General features: G+C 37.2%; 1 protein-coding gene across 1 annotated transcript in view; it reads right to left on the bottom strand.

Annotated features, from left to right (window-relative positions):
• LOC149803388 (mutS protein homolog 4-like) overlaps window positions 1–16,835 on the bottom strand; it is a 182,656-nt gene that overhangs the window by 117,736 nt on the left and 48,085 nt on the right. The window contains exons 5-6 of the mRNA XM_089953095.1: window positions 6,033–6,181; window positions 2,418–2,541 (exon numbers count right to left, since the gene is read on the bottom strand). Coding sequence (XP_089809221.1) covers window positions 2,418–2,541; window positions 6,033–6,181 — 273 coding nt within the window. The remainder of the gene's footprint in view (window positions 1–2,417; window positions 2,542–6,032; window positions 6,182–16,835) is intronic.

Raw genomic sequence — 16,835 nt, 5'->3', positions numbered from 1 at the left:
ATGAATCAATGTTTATATTCACATATTTATAACAAAAAAAATATATCTCAATGTTATGTGTTTAAAATGTATATCAGATTACTTTTCTCACCACTATTTTGCACACCAATGTGTCCACTATTTTATTGCAGATTTGGTAATTTATTATGATGCTGTCTGAAGCACGTAAAAAGAAATATATTTCCCTTGCATTTTCTTCTAAAATAGATGCTGGCCCTGAAACTGTTGTACAGTCATCCACATTTACCGGTCTCACGTGTTCCGACCAGATTTGATTGTCTCGCGTTTCAGATAAATCTGAAATGTTAGGTGTCGAAACAGGACTTATACTAATGTCCAATCCTTCATCTTGAATCTGGTTAAAATCAATATCATCACTTTCAAATCCTTCAAAACTTCCATCAGAATCAGCGTCGGAATACATGAATGTTGACATTTTGTTTTACTGTCACCATTGACCTCGTTTTCAATAGAATTTCCCGCTTATACGCTGTAAAACTATTAATAGAATACGTTCAACATTTTATGTAAGGACTATTTTCATTGGCTAAATATTATAAAAGAGAACGGATGTTTGTAATTTCATCCAATACAAAGCTTTAATATGAAACGTGTATATGCGTATCTGGGGTTTCCCAACCCTTGGCCGGAAACGCATGTATGAGCCAGCTGGGACAGAGAGGTTATTATTAGCAGCTTCTATATGCGTCTCTGGGGTTACAACGCTATTTTTATGGTCGCATATATGCGTTAGCAGAAGGTAAAGAGTTAAAGCGTCTGGGGTGCTGATGTAAAGTTAGTCTGGTTCTGTGACTAATTTCACTAATTCTAAGATGAAACCCGGATCCAAATAAAACACTGATGAACCAGTTATCTGGATTTTTTGGCAACTATCATTTTTCCATAGTTTTAGCTAGTATGCCATAAGTCGTTATTTTAAGTGTAATTTTCGTAAGACTTACAGCAAAATTTTAAGAGTTGGCAAGTCGGCATTATTTACAGTATACAGGGTTAGAAGTGAAATTTTAAAATTTGAAGATTTTATAGGTTTTTCGAGGTACCAGTTACAAGATTATTTCCATGGTGTGCATAACATTAATTACAAATCTGAAAAACTATACTTTGATTTTGTTTTCAAATAAAATAAAAATAAATATCTTTTGTCTGCATCTTTTATTTTGTACATGTAACAAATTATAAAATCTATTTTGTTTTCATTGTTTTTTCTTGACTTTTATGGCATTACATATTTCAATATTAAATGATTTTTAAAAAAAAATTCTTTTGCACAAGTCCACATTTGTACCTGCTTCCTAAACTCTGGCTACACAACCACTAATCAGTATGCACCACTGACCAACTTTTTATTATTTTGGTACACAGATAAAAATTAGGGTGAATTGTGCATATCAGCATCCATTATTCTGCACTATCCACACAAGGCGCCTTCATCAAACTCTAATAGTGTCTAAAGCAACAATTTTCACACATTTACAAGTATGCATTTCCATTTTTTATTCTATTAATCACAAAACTTTAAAAACTCAGCATTACAATAAAGTTAGATATGTGAATGGTGTCATGAGATATTACACAAAAAGTCAGATATAACTGTTATTACCTGACACTTTAAATGCTGCCATGTGAACATTACATGACAAATTGTATAGTTAGAAAACCTGAATCTTATCATATGAAACATCAATTTAATTATGGCAACACTGTATTTTAAAATTTGCACCAAGCTACACTTTTGAAAAACACTTTCAGGTGTTTAATTGCATATGATGTATTATGCTAACTGCTTGTTATCTATTCTACTTTCGCAACAACCCAGATTAGAACAAACAAAAGTAAAATGTTTCATTAAAATTCTAAAACTTCTAACACCATTCTCCAAGTATGTGCTAGCAATCTCAAAAATTGACACTGGAAACCCAAACTTCCAATAGCAATCTATTCAATAAAAACAAGAGACTCCCTTTCTTAAGCACACCTGTATTTAGCTAGCAGTCGAATGCACGCAAGAAAAATATAAAAACTTTAATGATGAAGTCAATCTAGCGTTTTTACAGGCATAGAGATGACTGTGCAGACATTCACATGGACTCCAACAAAATAATAATTAGTTTGCTAAATATATTTCAGAGTGGGGCATTATGAAAGTGAACAGTTAAATATGGGTACCATTAAGATTAAAGTTGCATAGAAGCCCGATCCTGATTGGAAATGTCCAAAATGCAGTCCTTCTTGGGTAGATAGAAAATGGAACATATCAGTACCATTCATGGGACATTTGGCAACTATGTGGGAAAATTGTAACACCAACATAGATTATGTACGTGTTTTTTTCCCCGCTACCAAAGGCATCAGGAAAAAGCGTTTTTTGTACCCCAAGCATATTTTTTATTCCCTACCTCTTGTTTCATTGAAGTATTTTCTCTGAACAGTGGAAATGCTAACATTCTGGAAATCATCACTTATTACTTTAAATAGTTTTGATGTGCTTCCTGCCTCACATGCTGTGTTTGGGAACAGGATCTGAAATATGAAAAGAATTATTAAAAATTTCCAAGGCATCCCCATCAAAATCATTTTGTCAGACTAAAAAAACCTCTAGTTTGTCTCTGATATCACCTTACATTTAATCTTGAGCACAGTTACTTTTATTTTCTTCAAAATCAGCATTCCAAGCAATTAATTATAATGAAAATGATTTTATTCCATCCAGATAAACTTAGTTTCTGAAACTTCATCCACTGAAATTTCAGTTATGTACAACGTTATATCAATGTATATGTGGAAAAATGATTTAAGTTAATTAAACAACTAATCCCCGATACCCGTCATTTACCTTAACTTTATCCTATAGTTAAGGCTTTTGTTACCAAGTAAATCTGTGGGCATTGCCTAATGATGAAGCACCCAATGATAGATACCTCCCTCAATGCTTGATTACACCTTTCGAAATTGTACTTTAATTTCGACTATATTGCAAGTGCAATTACATCCTCCTTACTGCACTCAAAATGAAATAAACATTAAATTCAATAGCGGAATTTTGATAATTGCAATTGAAACACTTCATATCTTTCCCATATTATGATTTCAAATAGTCAATGACACAACAAACACACTTGCAACATAAACATGCTTCTCCCGTGCTGCTTCAATCTGATTTATTTCATGTACAATTGGCACAGATGAATCCAGTCCATAATCACAAAATTTCGTAGAATCGACAAAAATACCAAAACGTATTCATTCCAGATCAAACGGAAAACTTGCTGCAATGCGCATTCAAACACAATTTGACTCCAAAATTTTAAGTAGACAAAAATGCCATATTTTCCCATACAAATGCAGTAACCTATAATTCTAACTGATACTAATTTTACAGCCAACTGTTTTATATCCATATTTTGTATCTATGTCTGCATTTTTCTAGATCAATGCCATCAGTGGGGATTATAAGTGCAATCATCATTTTAAGACTGGTTAGTGATCTTGTACATATCAAGAACTACAATTTTTATTCTTCTTATGCTGTAAAACATAAGTGTAACTCATCTCTAATAAAGATGGTCCCTTTAATGCAGAAACAAGGTGTATGATGGATGGATGGATGGATGTGGATGTGGATGTGGATGGATGGATGGTTGGATGGGTGGATGGATGTATAGATGTATGCATGCATGAGGTTTAACCGCACATCTGTGCAATTTTGGCTACATAGTGCCAAGCAACGTTAGGTATAAAAATGGCATACAAATGTCAAAAAGGGCTGAAATCACAAATCAGGGTCGATTTTTTTTATATATAAACAGCACTTGTTTCATCGCTGCTGGGACTTTCACATACCCCATCCTGTGACAAAAAATGTATCCTCCAAATCCCTTCTGTGATGACACAACATGTTTGAGACTGTGGAACAATACCCTTTTATCATGATGCTAAATTCTTCTCTTTGAAAAGCCGATGGAAAAAACTTGCTACTTGGGTTGATGACATTTTAAGCAGAGGAATGTGTCCTTGCTCATAATGCTGTCAGCAAACTACTTCCTCTTATACACTTTCAGTGGCTGACTTTGCTCAAGTGATTCTCTCTACTTGTTCTGACAACTGTTTGCCCCTTGATGGCTTGTTTGATATGATCCTGGGGCATGTCAGTTCAACAGATATGGGTTTGGATGAAACTCCTGCCATTAAGGTTTGTTGAGCAGGTGAGAAAGGTCATGATTTTTCCTGGAATTTCCACTGAAGTCATTTACCCATGATTTTTTACACTTGAGGGGAGCAATCCTGAGGATTTTGCAAGATCTTTGAGATCAGATGTGTTGAAGAGATAGATTGTAGTCACCCAAACATTCAGATCTAGAAATTTAGGTTGGGATGTTTGCATTCCACCTTGTTGCAAATGGATCCACGAGTGGTCTATCCCATCAGGTACAGATTCAACAGTATACTAATGAATCAAGAGGCCATTTGATTTGTATCAGTAGATTCCTTTGGGAAATGAGTCTAGTAATAGTCTGATTGGAATATGACAAACTTGAACGTGGATTTGTTGTTGATAACACCACCTAGAAAATCCTAGTCCAGGTAGCAGAAATATGGAGATTTTGTACCACCTTTACTTCTGAAATAATTCATCAGAGTGGATTTACCAGACAGAATGAATATGCCCTTTCCATCAAGTGTCCTCTGCCACTAATGATAATGATGTGTAATAGCTGATCCTGAGTGGGCCACAAACCCTCAGCCTCCTGAACGATGGCAGGATGTAGTTACATCAGCAGGCTGTGCTTTCATCCATATGAATCATTATTACACAAGGCTGAACCTGCAATGGTACTAGGACTGTTTGTGTCAATAGACGAAGTTCTGGTCACCAATGGAATGAGTTTCATTTCTATAATGGTCTGCTGAACAGGCAACCAAGGACACTGAGATCTCATACCTTGTCAAACCGGAGACAGCAGAGCCAGGACACTCATCTGTCTGCAATGTGTACAAAAAAGGTAGGAGGTGTGGGTATCTGAAAACAATAACAATCAATATAAAGAATATGAAAGCAATGAGTACTTTAATCTAAGGTCAAGCAATGTACTGATGACAATATTTTTCCTGACTCTGTAGAAAAGTGATAAAAGAGTTGTGTGAGACCTTCAACCACACCGAATTACAGTACTGAACCCAAGTATTATGAAGGGTTATGTTACAATGATGAATGAGTGGTGAGAAACCTGGAAACACACCAGTCTAGATCTGCAGTACTGGTCTCAGCATGCCAATAAAGGGGAAAAGAGGCAATACCAGTTTATGTATTATGTATCAGAGTGTGAGTGGACTCAATATGTGAACATTGTGAACATTTCTGATGACAGTGCTATATGTTCCGCTGAACTTTTGCCTTCAACTCAAATCAAGGGCAAGCATCCAGTTGATCTATAGAGCAACTATACCTCAACTGACTAAAGAGTTCCACAATCTCTTAAGTTCAAAATAAAAACTCAAAACAGTAATGAACTTGTGATCAGTTCAATTATTACTCAATTACATAATTTTTCTGTGACCAAGTGGCAGCTCAAAATTCTTGGTTCTTCCCTGATTTGGATCAACATTTTATTATAGTCTTTTCATGGCCAGCTTTTCTTTCTCCTGATTTCCTTGTAGCTCGAGAAACCTGCAATGGCAAATCTGATGGAGATGACAGAGGAAATGGCAATAAGATATTGACAGTATGGCAGTCAGACTATACAGTGTAGTGAAAGAGACAATTGATGGAATATTGTGCTAAATCCATTTACTGGAGAGAAGACCACTTTTGTCTAACTTCATCACAGTAAGCAGATGATGTTTTAGCTCTTCTATTGCTAACACAAGTCAAAAGACATGGTTTACATCTTTTCTAACCTGGGAGAGCAGGATTTATAAAGTTATGAATGTTTTCCAAATGTATCATCATTAGGTAAAAAAAATGTATTTGAAATAGAAGCTGTAGACTGACTCGAGGTCACATGCATTCACACCTCAAGAGGATGTAATATCTGTATCTTGGTGACAGTCTTAACGTATGTGGATGTATCTGCAAATTGAGACAAGATGAGGACAGGGCTCTTCAGGTCGATGCTGGCCATTCCAATCTCTCCTCTTGCTAGCCCTCTTCCTTCGACAACAGCTGCAGTGAGAAACAAGAGCCGTAATATATCTGCTAATAAATAGAAAATAATTAAAACATCAAAATTGAGTCTATTTAATATAATTATTATCTTGCTTTCTGAAGAAAAGATTGGGATTGTGTGATATTCCCATGAGTGCATGTTTGTGTAATGCTAGACATTGCCCCTACAATGTTTACGACAGTTTCAATCTTTGGGATATGATTGTTGGTTGTCAATATCTTCAGAACTTCAGTCTAACCTATGTAATCTTTGACTGAGGTGTGTCGGAAAACCTGCACATATATAACTTCATGTAGAATTTGTCAGGATTTCAAAAGCAGTATAATGTTGAGTACACTGGTGCACAGTATTACCATTATACCAATGTAATGTGATATTTTTTTGCCAGTGGTGTATACCATGGTACTTTTTCCATGTATACATGTATGTGTATCTCTCTCTCTCTCTCTCTCTCTCTCTCTCTCTCTATATATATATATATATATATATATATATATATATATATATATATATATATAAAGGAGCAAGTTTAAGTGTAGGAACATTCAATTTGTCTATTAATATTACTGTGGAATCTTTAACAATTTTTCAGTCATATCGTTATGATGTCTGCAGTGTGGCAGTTTTACTAGTGATGTCTAGCACTGGGGCATCATGCCACAGACATGAGCAAGATGTCCCACCCAGTCACATTATCCTGACAGCAGGCTGACCAGTCCTAACACTAACCTCTTAATGCTGAGCACCTAGCAAGGCAGCTGTTAGAATGATTTTTTATAAATCTTTGGTATGACTCAGCCGGGGTTTACACCCACAACCTCCTGTATCCGAGGCAGATGCTCTAACCCCTAGGCCACCAGAGAGGTCCAAATTTGTTTAGTAAATTATAAGATAAAACTGACAAACAATTGCAACATAAAGGTTGACATATCACAGAGAGTTAATCAGCTGTTTTAAATATGACACAAAGGCAGAAGAATTACATTTAGTTAAAATATTGTTGTTGAGACTTTTTCATTATGAGACACATGCTGGGAATTATAGGTTTGTTTACATTTTAAATTCTTGCTAACATTAAAGTTGCAAATAAAGAGAAGAAAACAACAACATTGTTTAGAATTTTCTTTTCAAAATATATCCAAATGATTCTTAAATATGTAGTCCAAATGTTAGAAAGAGATTGAATCTTTGTTTAACTTACATGCTTAATTATCACCTTTTAGTCCTATGCATCAATATGTTTTGCAATGAAAACCAATTTTGCCTAGTAAAAATGTTTCTTCAAGAATAATTACCTACTCATAATACCTTAGGAGAACTTCTACTACCTTGCAAATCCAGCCCTTTCAGATACTACCTTTAGCTCAAGGGAGCTAAAAGTTGTCTTCCAACTTAGGTGTCAGGTGGGCATAGTGATCATCCCTTAGGTATAAGAATTGACAGCAAAGACTAAGAAGTTCACCATCCCTTCAGTTACTATTGGAGCGGAAGGCAGGCTCTCTGGAATAAACTGCAGGGAGGCCACGAGGGTTATGTGTATTTTGCTTTGGTATGTATTCTCTAAGAAACATGTTTTACTAGGTAAAATTTGTTTTTCTTTAAATACAATACCTAATCATAAAAGCTTAGGTGAATAGGTAAAAGGTGAAGGGAGGTGATTCCCCTTACCCCGCAGATACCATCTCCAATCCCTTAAGGTATGTGAGACTGCTTCTAGGTAACCTGACTGGAGGAGACTCCCTTTGTCAACGATGAGTCTCCCATCCAGATGGTTCAATGATGATAGGTGAGACTCTGATTCTCTTGTTTTCTGTATCACTTTCGACATCAGAGGTGATGGAGGGCAGGCATATGCATCCAGGCCATTTCCAATCTATCAATCGAGCGCCGACTGCCCTGACTTTGAGTCCGAGACTGGAGATACACAGGTGTGGAATTTGGTATTCCACTCTGTTGCAAACAGTTACACCAAAGGTTGGTCCCATCTGGTACATATGAATGAAAATCAAGGAATGAAGAGAACGTATTGCCTGTATTAGTTGATTATTCTGGGTCAAAGACTTGGCTACTATGTTACGAGTTCTGGGATACAGCGAACTTGTACGTGGATTTGCTGATGACATCACTTTAGAAAGTCCCACACCAGGACTCAAAGGTCTTGGGACTTGGTTCCTCCTTGTTGTTTGAGATAAGTGACCACTGTAGAGTTGTGGGACAGAATGAGAAATCCCTCTTGCCATGCAAATATTACTGCCACCCAGTGAAAGGCTTTCATAATGGCCATCATCATCAGAATTTACTATCATGAAGTTGTTCCTGGGGAATAAATGACAGTTTTTCCCCCAGGGGTGTAATATGGAGTGTCAAAATAAAAACTTTGTGTCAGAACCAGGGGTCAAATGAAAAATGTGGGAGTTAAAAATGTCCTGACAAATTTTCATCTGACTCGTACTTTTTCTGCTTGAAATAGGGGATTGCAACTTGCACAACATTCTCTCTCTCTTTCATTCGATCTCTCATTAGAAAATAAAAAACCAACATGTAAAACTAATAAATAAATGCATTGTCCATTCACAGAATAAGTTTATTAGTTCATTTTTCTTTTACTTTAAAGGTGTACTTTCAACAGTCTCCTTATAAATCTTTTTGTAGGAATATTATACAACAAAACATCACATACAACATACATAAGCCAATACAAAAACCCTAAAAAATCTTTTTAAACAAATGGCAGTTAATTTACTGCCTGTCATAAAATGTGTACTATTATTGGTTTTATTGTACTTCATCCAAGGAAATATTTATCCAAAAATCAAAGAGACTAATGATTCATCTTCTGTTTAGTGAGTTATGCTTCTCTTTTATTAAATCTTTCTCTTAGTGCAGCAAAGTTACACACCAACAAAATCTGCAATAGCAACCTGACTTTGTAAGCCAAAAATAATGCATTTGTCTCTGCAAGCTAACTAATTTCTTTGTTGTGAAAGAATTCCTTGGGTGATAATACGTTCTCCAGATATCTTATGGTAGGGGTCTGTTCTTGGACCTGTTCTCTTTATTCTATACACTCAGCCGCTCTCAAGTGTCATAGATCATCATCCAGTGTCTCACCAATTGTATGCAGACGACACCCAAATATACAAATCTAGCCACCCAACTGAAGTTAATGCTACCATCCAAGGTGTAGAGAGGTGCATTTCTGATGTGAAATCATGGATGACATGTAACAAGCTGCAGATGAATGATGATAAAACTGAGGCCATTCTGATCACAACACAAAGACTTTCTCATCCTTTACCTCAAACAAAAAATATCAGCAACACCAACATTAAATTCATGCAGTCAGTATGAAACCTAGGTGTTACTCTGGACAGTACTCTCACATTGCACCAACATGTCATGAACATATGCAAGGCTGCATATGTTGAGCTGAGACGCATCAACTCAATTTGCAAATATCTTTCAGTTGATGGCACTAAAACACTTGTGTGTTCATTAGTACATTCAAGATGGTAGTGAGTGGTTTCCCCAGCCTTCCATACTTGCATTGGTACAGACTGTAATCTTAGGCTATTGTACTTGTAGATGTATACCCACTGTGAACCAAGTTATGTTGACACAATTCTGCAGATGGTGCCTCAATTGTGTTCAGATGGTGAGAGGATGCTCCAGTGGGCAAACTTTAGTCCTCCAATCAGGCAGAAGAATCATCTGCAATGGGTGCATAGGAAAGCGACCTAGGAAATTGAGGTCTGCTGCCAAGTAGGCAAAGAAATTCCCATGCAGATAGAATGCCTTGAAAGTAAAGGTGCTACCATGGTTTGGATTTCAATTCCCAATCCTGCGGGAGATAACATGTTGCCTGTGTATTGAACTCCATACCTAGGTGAACAAATTGCTGAGATGGTACTAGGAAGGATTTTTCCTTGTAGATGAGAAGTCCAGATTGGTAACAAGGGTTACCATGTCTTGTTAGATCTAACTGAATGATGTTTCTGCAGTATGTTGTCCAGGTAACTTGATGTTGCCACCACAGAAATGGTCTAGATATGCACCATTACTTGATTCAACAGACGAGTGAAGACCCGGGGCCCATGCTGAGCCCCAATGGGATTTCCCTGAATTGGTACTTAATGTTGTAGGCAAATCACAGGAACATCCTGGAAGCCTTGTGAATAGGGACATGAAGGTATGCACTGTTTAAGTCCACAATGAGTGTTGAGCGGCTCTATTCAGTACTCGGACGATTCTCGAGACCAAATCCCATTCAAGCTCTGAGGTATTCAGAGTGGGAGAAGATAAGCTAAGTTGGTAGATAGCCATGGAGATAAAAGTCCAACAACAATATTGCGCAGCAAATGCCGAGTGTCATCTGTGACCATCCAGTCCATACATATGGAGTGTAGCTTTGTCATCACCAATGCTGCGATCTGACTGCTGGAGTTTCCAAATGAAAGACTGGTGTGTGGCAAAGGAAGAACCACTGATGAACTGAGATAAAGATGGGTCAGAATGTCTGTAACACTCCCAGACTTTGGAAGCAATTGAAATAGGACTCTACTGTTCCATCATAAGATCAACAAATGCTGGAGCTTTGGTCCTTGTTGTTGATGGGATAGGAGGAGAGCATAACTCTGAGGGTCATATTTGAAAAACGTCCTCAATGGAGGCTCAGAAGGCTGAATCTTCCCATGCCATAGGATAGTGCAGAATAAATGACAGCACTGGATAGCAAGTAACATCATCTTGGTTGCATGAGGTGAAGTTAAGGTCCCCTGTAGTGCTTGAGACTCAGCTGATGAAGTCTGTCACTCACTAAACCTCACAGAATGCCCTGAATTAGAAACTTTGATTTTGAGACAGCAAAGAGTAAAGAGCATCTTCTTGTGGCAGAGTGTACAGAAATTGCAAAGTGGCATCTGTTGAGGCATGAGGAACTATTCATGGCATCATGGTGAATGAGTGTCTCAAGGTGATATGAGGGTTAGACTGTCCCTGCATGTCTGAAAAAGTTGGGTTTGCCAGGCTGTTAGTGATTGAGCCAGTAATATTGATGTTTTGGCCTTTCATCATCCCTAGTATATGGCCTAGGCCTAATGTAATGGAAATAGGCCATCCAGGTGGGGAGGATATTGTTAGGATCATCAGCCGGCTCTGGTTATGAGATGTCTGATCCATGTAACCTGTCTGTTGAGTGAAAGGGAACATGGCTGAGTGTTATCTCAGTCCCTTACTGTTCCACAATAGGGGGCAAGGTAGAGGAAGTTGCCAGAAATGCTGAGAGCATTTCAATGTCCTCTATTATGTGGCTTAAGGGCAGGTTGATATATCTCCTTTGTCCACCAAAAATTCTCACAATGAGGAAAGGTTAGCATGCAGACTGGTGAGGTCTTCGTCCTAAGCTGTGTTTCTGCACTTTGCCATAGTACAAATCTGTAAGACAAATAGAGCAAAATGTATAAAAATATATAAAACGGTTGCCCTGCACCTGTCTTTTAAGAATGTATGTCAGTGCAGAGCTAAATCTTAAAAGGTTGACCCAGAAATTGATAACAGGCAGTCTAATAAGGCAATGTCAGAGTACAGGTACAATATAATCACAATACCACATTGAAGGAAAAGTATAAACTTGTGGGTCTGCATATGTGATGTGTGAATACAGCATGGAAGCAGAGCTATACCAAATGATGGTTACGTGAAAAAACCTGATTGCAGATGATCTCAATTACAATGTTACCTGTAGGGAAGGTCAAGGATAGCATGCACAGGTAGAATCATTAAGCATGGAATGCCAAGGCTAAGGATGCCACAGTCAAGCAAAATCACCTGTATGTACCATAAATAGCGGAATTATACATACAGTCAAACCCGCTTATCTCAACCTCGGTTATCTCGAAAACTGATGTATGTTGAGCATTTTAGTCCAGTCCCTAAAAATCCTTCTTTGCTAAGCAAATTTTTCCCCACTTATCTCAACTCCTGTTAATTGAAGCACTGTTAAAGATACATACAAAGTAGGTGCAACAATGTGCATTATGAGGCAATTACCTGTGGGAAAAAGGCCCACAGCAAACAACAATGAAGTTGGTGCCTGGACGCTATTAATTCCTTGGAATAGAAATTCACCATATATGTATCCTTTCATAATAGAATTACAAATGTAATACGAGCTTTTATTAGCACAAGAGACTTGCATGTACAAAATAATTATAACCCGAACTGAATGTGAAGTTGCTTAGGCTCCCCATGTAAGTACCTAAATGTGTGATGATGATAGCAAATTGTAAAGGCAGAACTTTGTCAGGATAGAAGGAGAAAAAATTGGAAATATAGATGGAATATACTTTTCTTAGAAGTTAAAAGCTCAAGGTTTTTGCAAGGTCTCTCATGACAAGAGTGTGCTTCTTGGCATGAGTGGAAGTAGTATCTGATGGGTGCTTAGACTCTCAACAAGTCTTATAGTTTAAGGGGAGATAACTCTGCCTGACTGTCACATAGGTTGACAGACGAATATTAGCTCCCTTTAAATAAAAGTAGTATCTGGGAGGGCTGAATTTGCGAGGTAGTAGTATTCAAAGAAGAAACAAAACTACCTTTTTTTATATGTGAAAAACACATGCTCAAAATCTGGTTTAGCTGTACTCAGCCTGCTTGGCAGCAACTTTCATTATATATACAGCAGCCTGGTCCTTTCTTTTCTCCTACTGCTGTATAGAAAATTGCCTGATAAGTAACAATCGATCTGAAATTTTATAACTGTATTTATTACTTGTAGAAATGTAAGAAAAATAAGAAAACAAATTATAAAAATATTGTGCAATTTAAAAATGTACCATCAATCTGTGGTGTTTCTTATACTATTTATCAAAATAGTTTCAATTTCACTATCTTAAAACTTTGTACAATAATTATCAAAAGGTACATATTTCAATTTTAAAGTTTCTGCCTAACCCTCCACAAGTTTGTACCACACTATATATTTTAAAAGCAAAATGCACCATGGATATCAAAACAATGCACAAAATATACTCATTTCATTCACTGATTTATAATTTCTAACTCAAAGACCAAGTGGTCCCTAACACAGTCATCTTCACACTTCAAACCAAATGAAACTTTAACACTAATACAGTATCCATATTTCTGTGGGCAAGTTTGTGTTTTTCCAGACAACAGGTATGGTCAGTAATGTAGTTTATAGTGTTCCATAAGCTCTAATTTCCGTAATGTTGAGATGTAAGGAGATATTGTTCCCCATTTTTTTCAATGTGTTTAAAATATCAGAATTAAGGCACTGCATACTTTAGATGCAGATGACACGCTTGACCTTAACGTGTAGGCCATACATCCAAAGTTTCACTGCAAATGAAAATGACACTAAGCAGGCTCCTTGTCTAAAATGAAATCTCCCATCTGGTTTGAAATGCAAAAAAGATAACAATGTAAAGGACTGCTCAGTGACAATCAAGTTAGCAATTATATATCAACAAATGAGATGAATAAGTTTTGTTCACTTTTTTAATATCTTATGTATATTATGTTTCCCCGAGAACAGTTACCCAATCACATTACATTAGAAATATTAGCCTGCTACCATGCGAATCCAGCCCTACTAAATGACGAAAATTGTCCCTTTCTGTATATTTCATACAGACAAACGGCAATAACTCCTGCCCATTACCTAAGAATCCCTTGCCATTGCCAGGTATTGCTAGTGTATTAGCTGAGTGATATACTGACAAGGATACTCACAAGGTGGAGTGGTTGGGAGGGTTTTTAATAAATGTGATTGTATAAGTAATCTTTGAGAAACTTAATTTACTCAGAAAGTTGCTTCCTCCTTCAAACACATTCCCCAATTATACTATGTTAAGAGAATAGGTGACAGGAGGACAAAATGCTGAGTATCTGACCTCTACCGTGGGTATCGTTCTAGGGAATGATGGCTGATTACCCATTCTAATGATAACTTGTTCTCCAAATTATATAAGCAACACAGCCAAGTGTCATTTGATCCATGACCCCTACATATGGTTAAGATAATTGTTGAAATCTTCTTACCTATAAAATTTCATTACCAAGCCCAGCGAAGTGGTATTCTGTGTTGATTGTTTTAAATTTGTATGGTGATCATCTGGGCTGCTGCCAATGGACCTACCAAATTCAAGGTTTGCCTCTGCAAAACTAAATCTCTGGGATAAAAACTCCAGAAGGTTGATTCTGCATGCCAACCAACAGCTTCTACTATATGACCACAATCTTCACCTGTTTTTCAATGAGTGAACGTATCTCCTGTTGTAGAAAGGCATCCTTCTCACGATTTAAAGGTAAGTTTGTGAATATGAGAGAGGAGGAAAGGGGATGTGGTGGATAAATGAAATCCAAAGCCTCTCTGAAATAAACTGGATCAACCAACTGGTCTCAGGGAATAGAGAGGTCCAGTGAGTCTGAAACTGCAGGAGGCAGCTATCAACCGGTAAGCAGTGGGTACAGTAGGTCAATGTCTAGAGCTAGGTGGCTAGAAGGTGAAGAAACTTGGTTTCTTTTTGCCTCTGTATGATTGCCTTCTAGCTATGTTAGACTCTTGTCTCCTAGCAATGGGCCACAATCTATATTGCACATCTGACTGAAAAGATACCTTGTCCCAAGTCTGCTTATTGCCTCTAGGCAGTTGGGGGAGGGAGGCTGATTGTTTTAAAATGTCTGTGTGGGTTGAGCGACGAGTTGAAGGAAAAGTTCCTTACATGCTGAGCTTCCAAATTTCTTTGATTTTCCTCAAAAGAATAACAGTGACCCAAATGGGATCATTCATAAAACCAGGATAGGATTTGACTTGAGTGAGGTGGGCTGCAGACATGTGTCATGTCATATCAGGTTAAAGTTGGCCAAAGCAGTCAACACAGTCTTTAAACGTAACACTGAAGACATAGTGACTAAGTTCTGAACTTTAGTCTAGCTTTGAGCAGGCATGTGACCTGCTGCACAATTGTTTTTAAAAATCAAGTCCAGGAGAGTAGTACTGAAGGTATATGAGTGTTATATAATTGAGCTGAGAATATCACTGGTACTTGGCTTGATGAAAAGAAGACCTTAGAATTCCCTGGGTCATCCAATATACCTTAAAGGCAGTTATTGATCTCTTTAATTTTAGCCAATTGGGGAAAAAGCTAGATCACTCACTTTGTGTTGAGTCCTGACCTGGTTCTGCTTGCAGCTCTGGATAAGCCATTGTAGGTGGCATTGATCAAATCAATCTCATCCTTTTGAAAACTTCACTAACTCTCCCATTTGGATAAGTTACAAAGTGAACATATGAAGTACACCGCTGCTGGAACAGCTGGCTGGTTTGCCTGGTGTATGGTCGACCAGGATCCTGGTAGCATAGAAGATGGTCCTGCTATCACTGGTACTGGCCGCTTTAGGCCTAGTTGGATGGACAGATTTCTTTCTGAAATCTCTGTCATAGTAAGGGTATGTCACTGACGGTACAGCTAAATGGACAGATCTATCATTAAGATCACCATAAATCCTAGTTGGCCTGGGCAATTTGATAAAAAAGGTCCCCACGCTGGGATGGTTAGATGGCTATCAATAGTACTGGCCAATCCAAGGACCTGGCAGGATGTACGGATTTCTCATTGAAATCTCCATCATATTAAGGCTAAAACTGTAGCCCAGACTTCCTCCATCCATGTATTGCACATGTTGTGTATCAAAGTTGATACACAATTTGCATATATAAACAAAAGTTGACTTCTTTGTTCTGAACTTTTGCATATCATGCATTTAGAAAACAAAACATAAATTAGCAATTTTGATGCCTTCTAGACTGCTTTGAACTTATGCATTGGATGCAATTTTTTGACATTTCTACTGAAATGACACAAGAAAAAAAAGCATAAATTAACAAATCAGCATGTTATCAACTCGCTAACCCATCTTCGTTACTAATGGTGAATGGAAAAATGGCCAGTGTCATGCCAATTTGTAAATGACAACATGAGGTCAGTGAAAGCATGGTTTAACGTGGTTTTAAAAAGATGAAGTCCATAAAGCTGACGAAGTCAATCAAATTTGGCAGAAACTGTAAAACTAATGGATACAACCTGTAGAAGAATGATTGTCCAACAAAATAAATACAAAATTAAGGTTGGATGGTCCAATTTGAAAACTAAGATGACTTGGATTGTCGGAGGTACACTGTATGATGTTATCAGTACAGCAGCAAAGCTAAAAAACTGGCAACACATGTATGTGACAAGGGGGAGTAATGGGCAAGAGTTATTGCCCTCTGTCTATATGAGCTAGAAACAAATGATGTACATCTTTTAGTAGGGCTGGAGTTGTGAAGTCAAGCTGCTAATATTCCTAATGTAATGTGATTAGGGAAAGTATCTAAAGAGAAAATATAATTCTGAAATGGAATATCTACAGATTCAGCATTTGGATACTCTCTGATGACATATTTCAAAAGTTCTAATTAGAGATTATTTATAACCTTGATTGATAAACTCATATTTAATCAAAAGTCATATTTAAAGAGAAATAAAACTGTTTATTTCTTTATATATGTTCCAGCAATAAATAAGAACAACCTGTTATATACATTCACCGCATCCATTGGCAGATATAGTTTTACCTTCACTATAC

This window comes from Sinohyriopsis cumingii, chromosome 3 (assembly GCF_028554795.1).
Source record: "Sinohyriopsis cumingii isolate HCF-2022 chromosome 3, ASM2855479v2, whole genome shotgun sequence".
NCBI classification, from domain to species: Eukaryota; Metazoa; Mollusca; class Bivalvia; order Unionida; family Unionidae; genus Sinohyriopsis; species Sinohyriopsis cumingii.
Note: the sequence above shows the minus strand (reverse complement) of the source record. Positions and strands in the feature narration are given on the sequence as shown.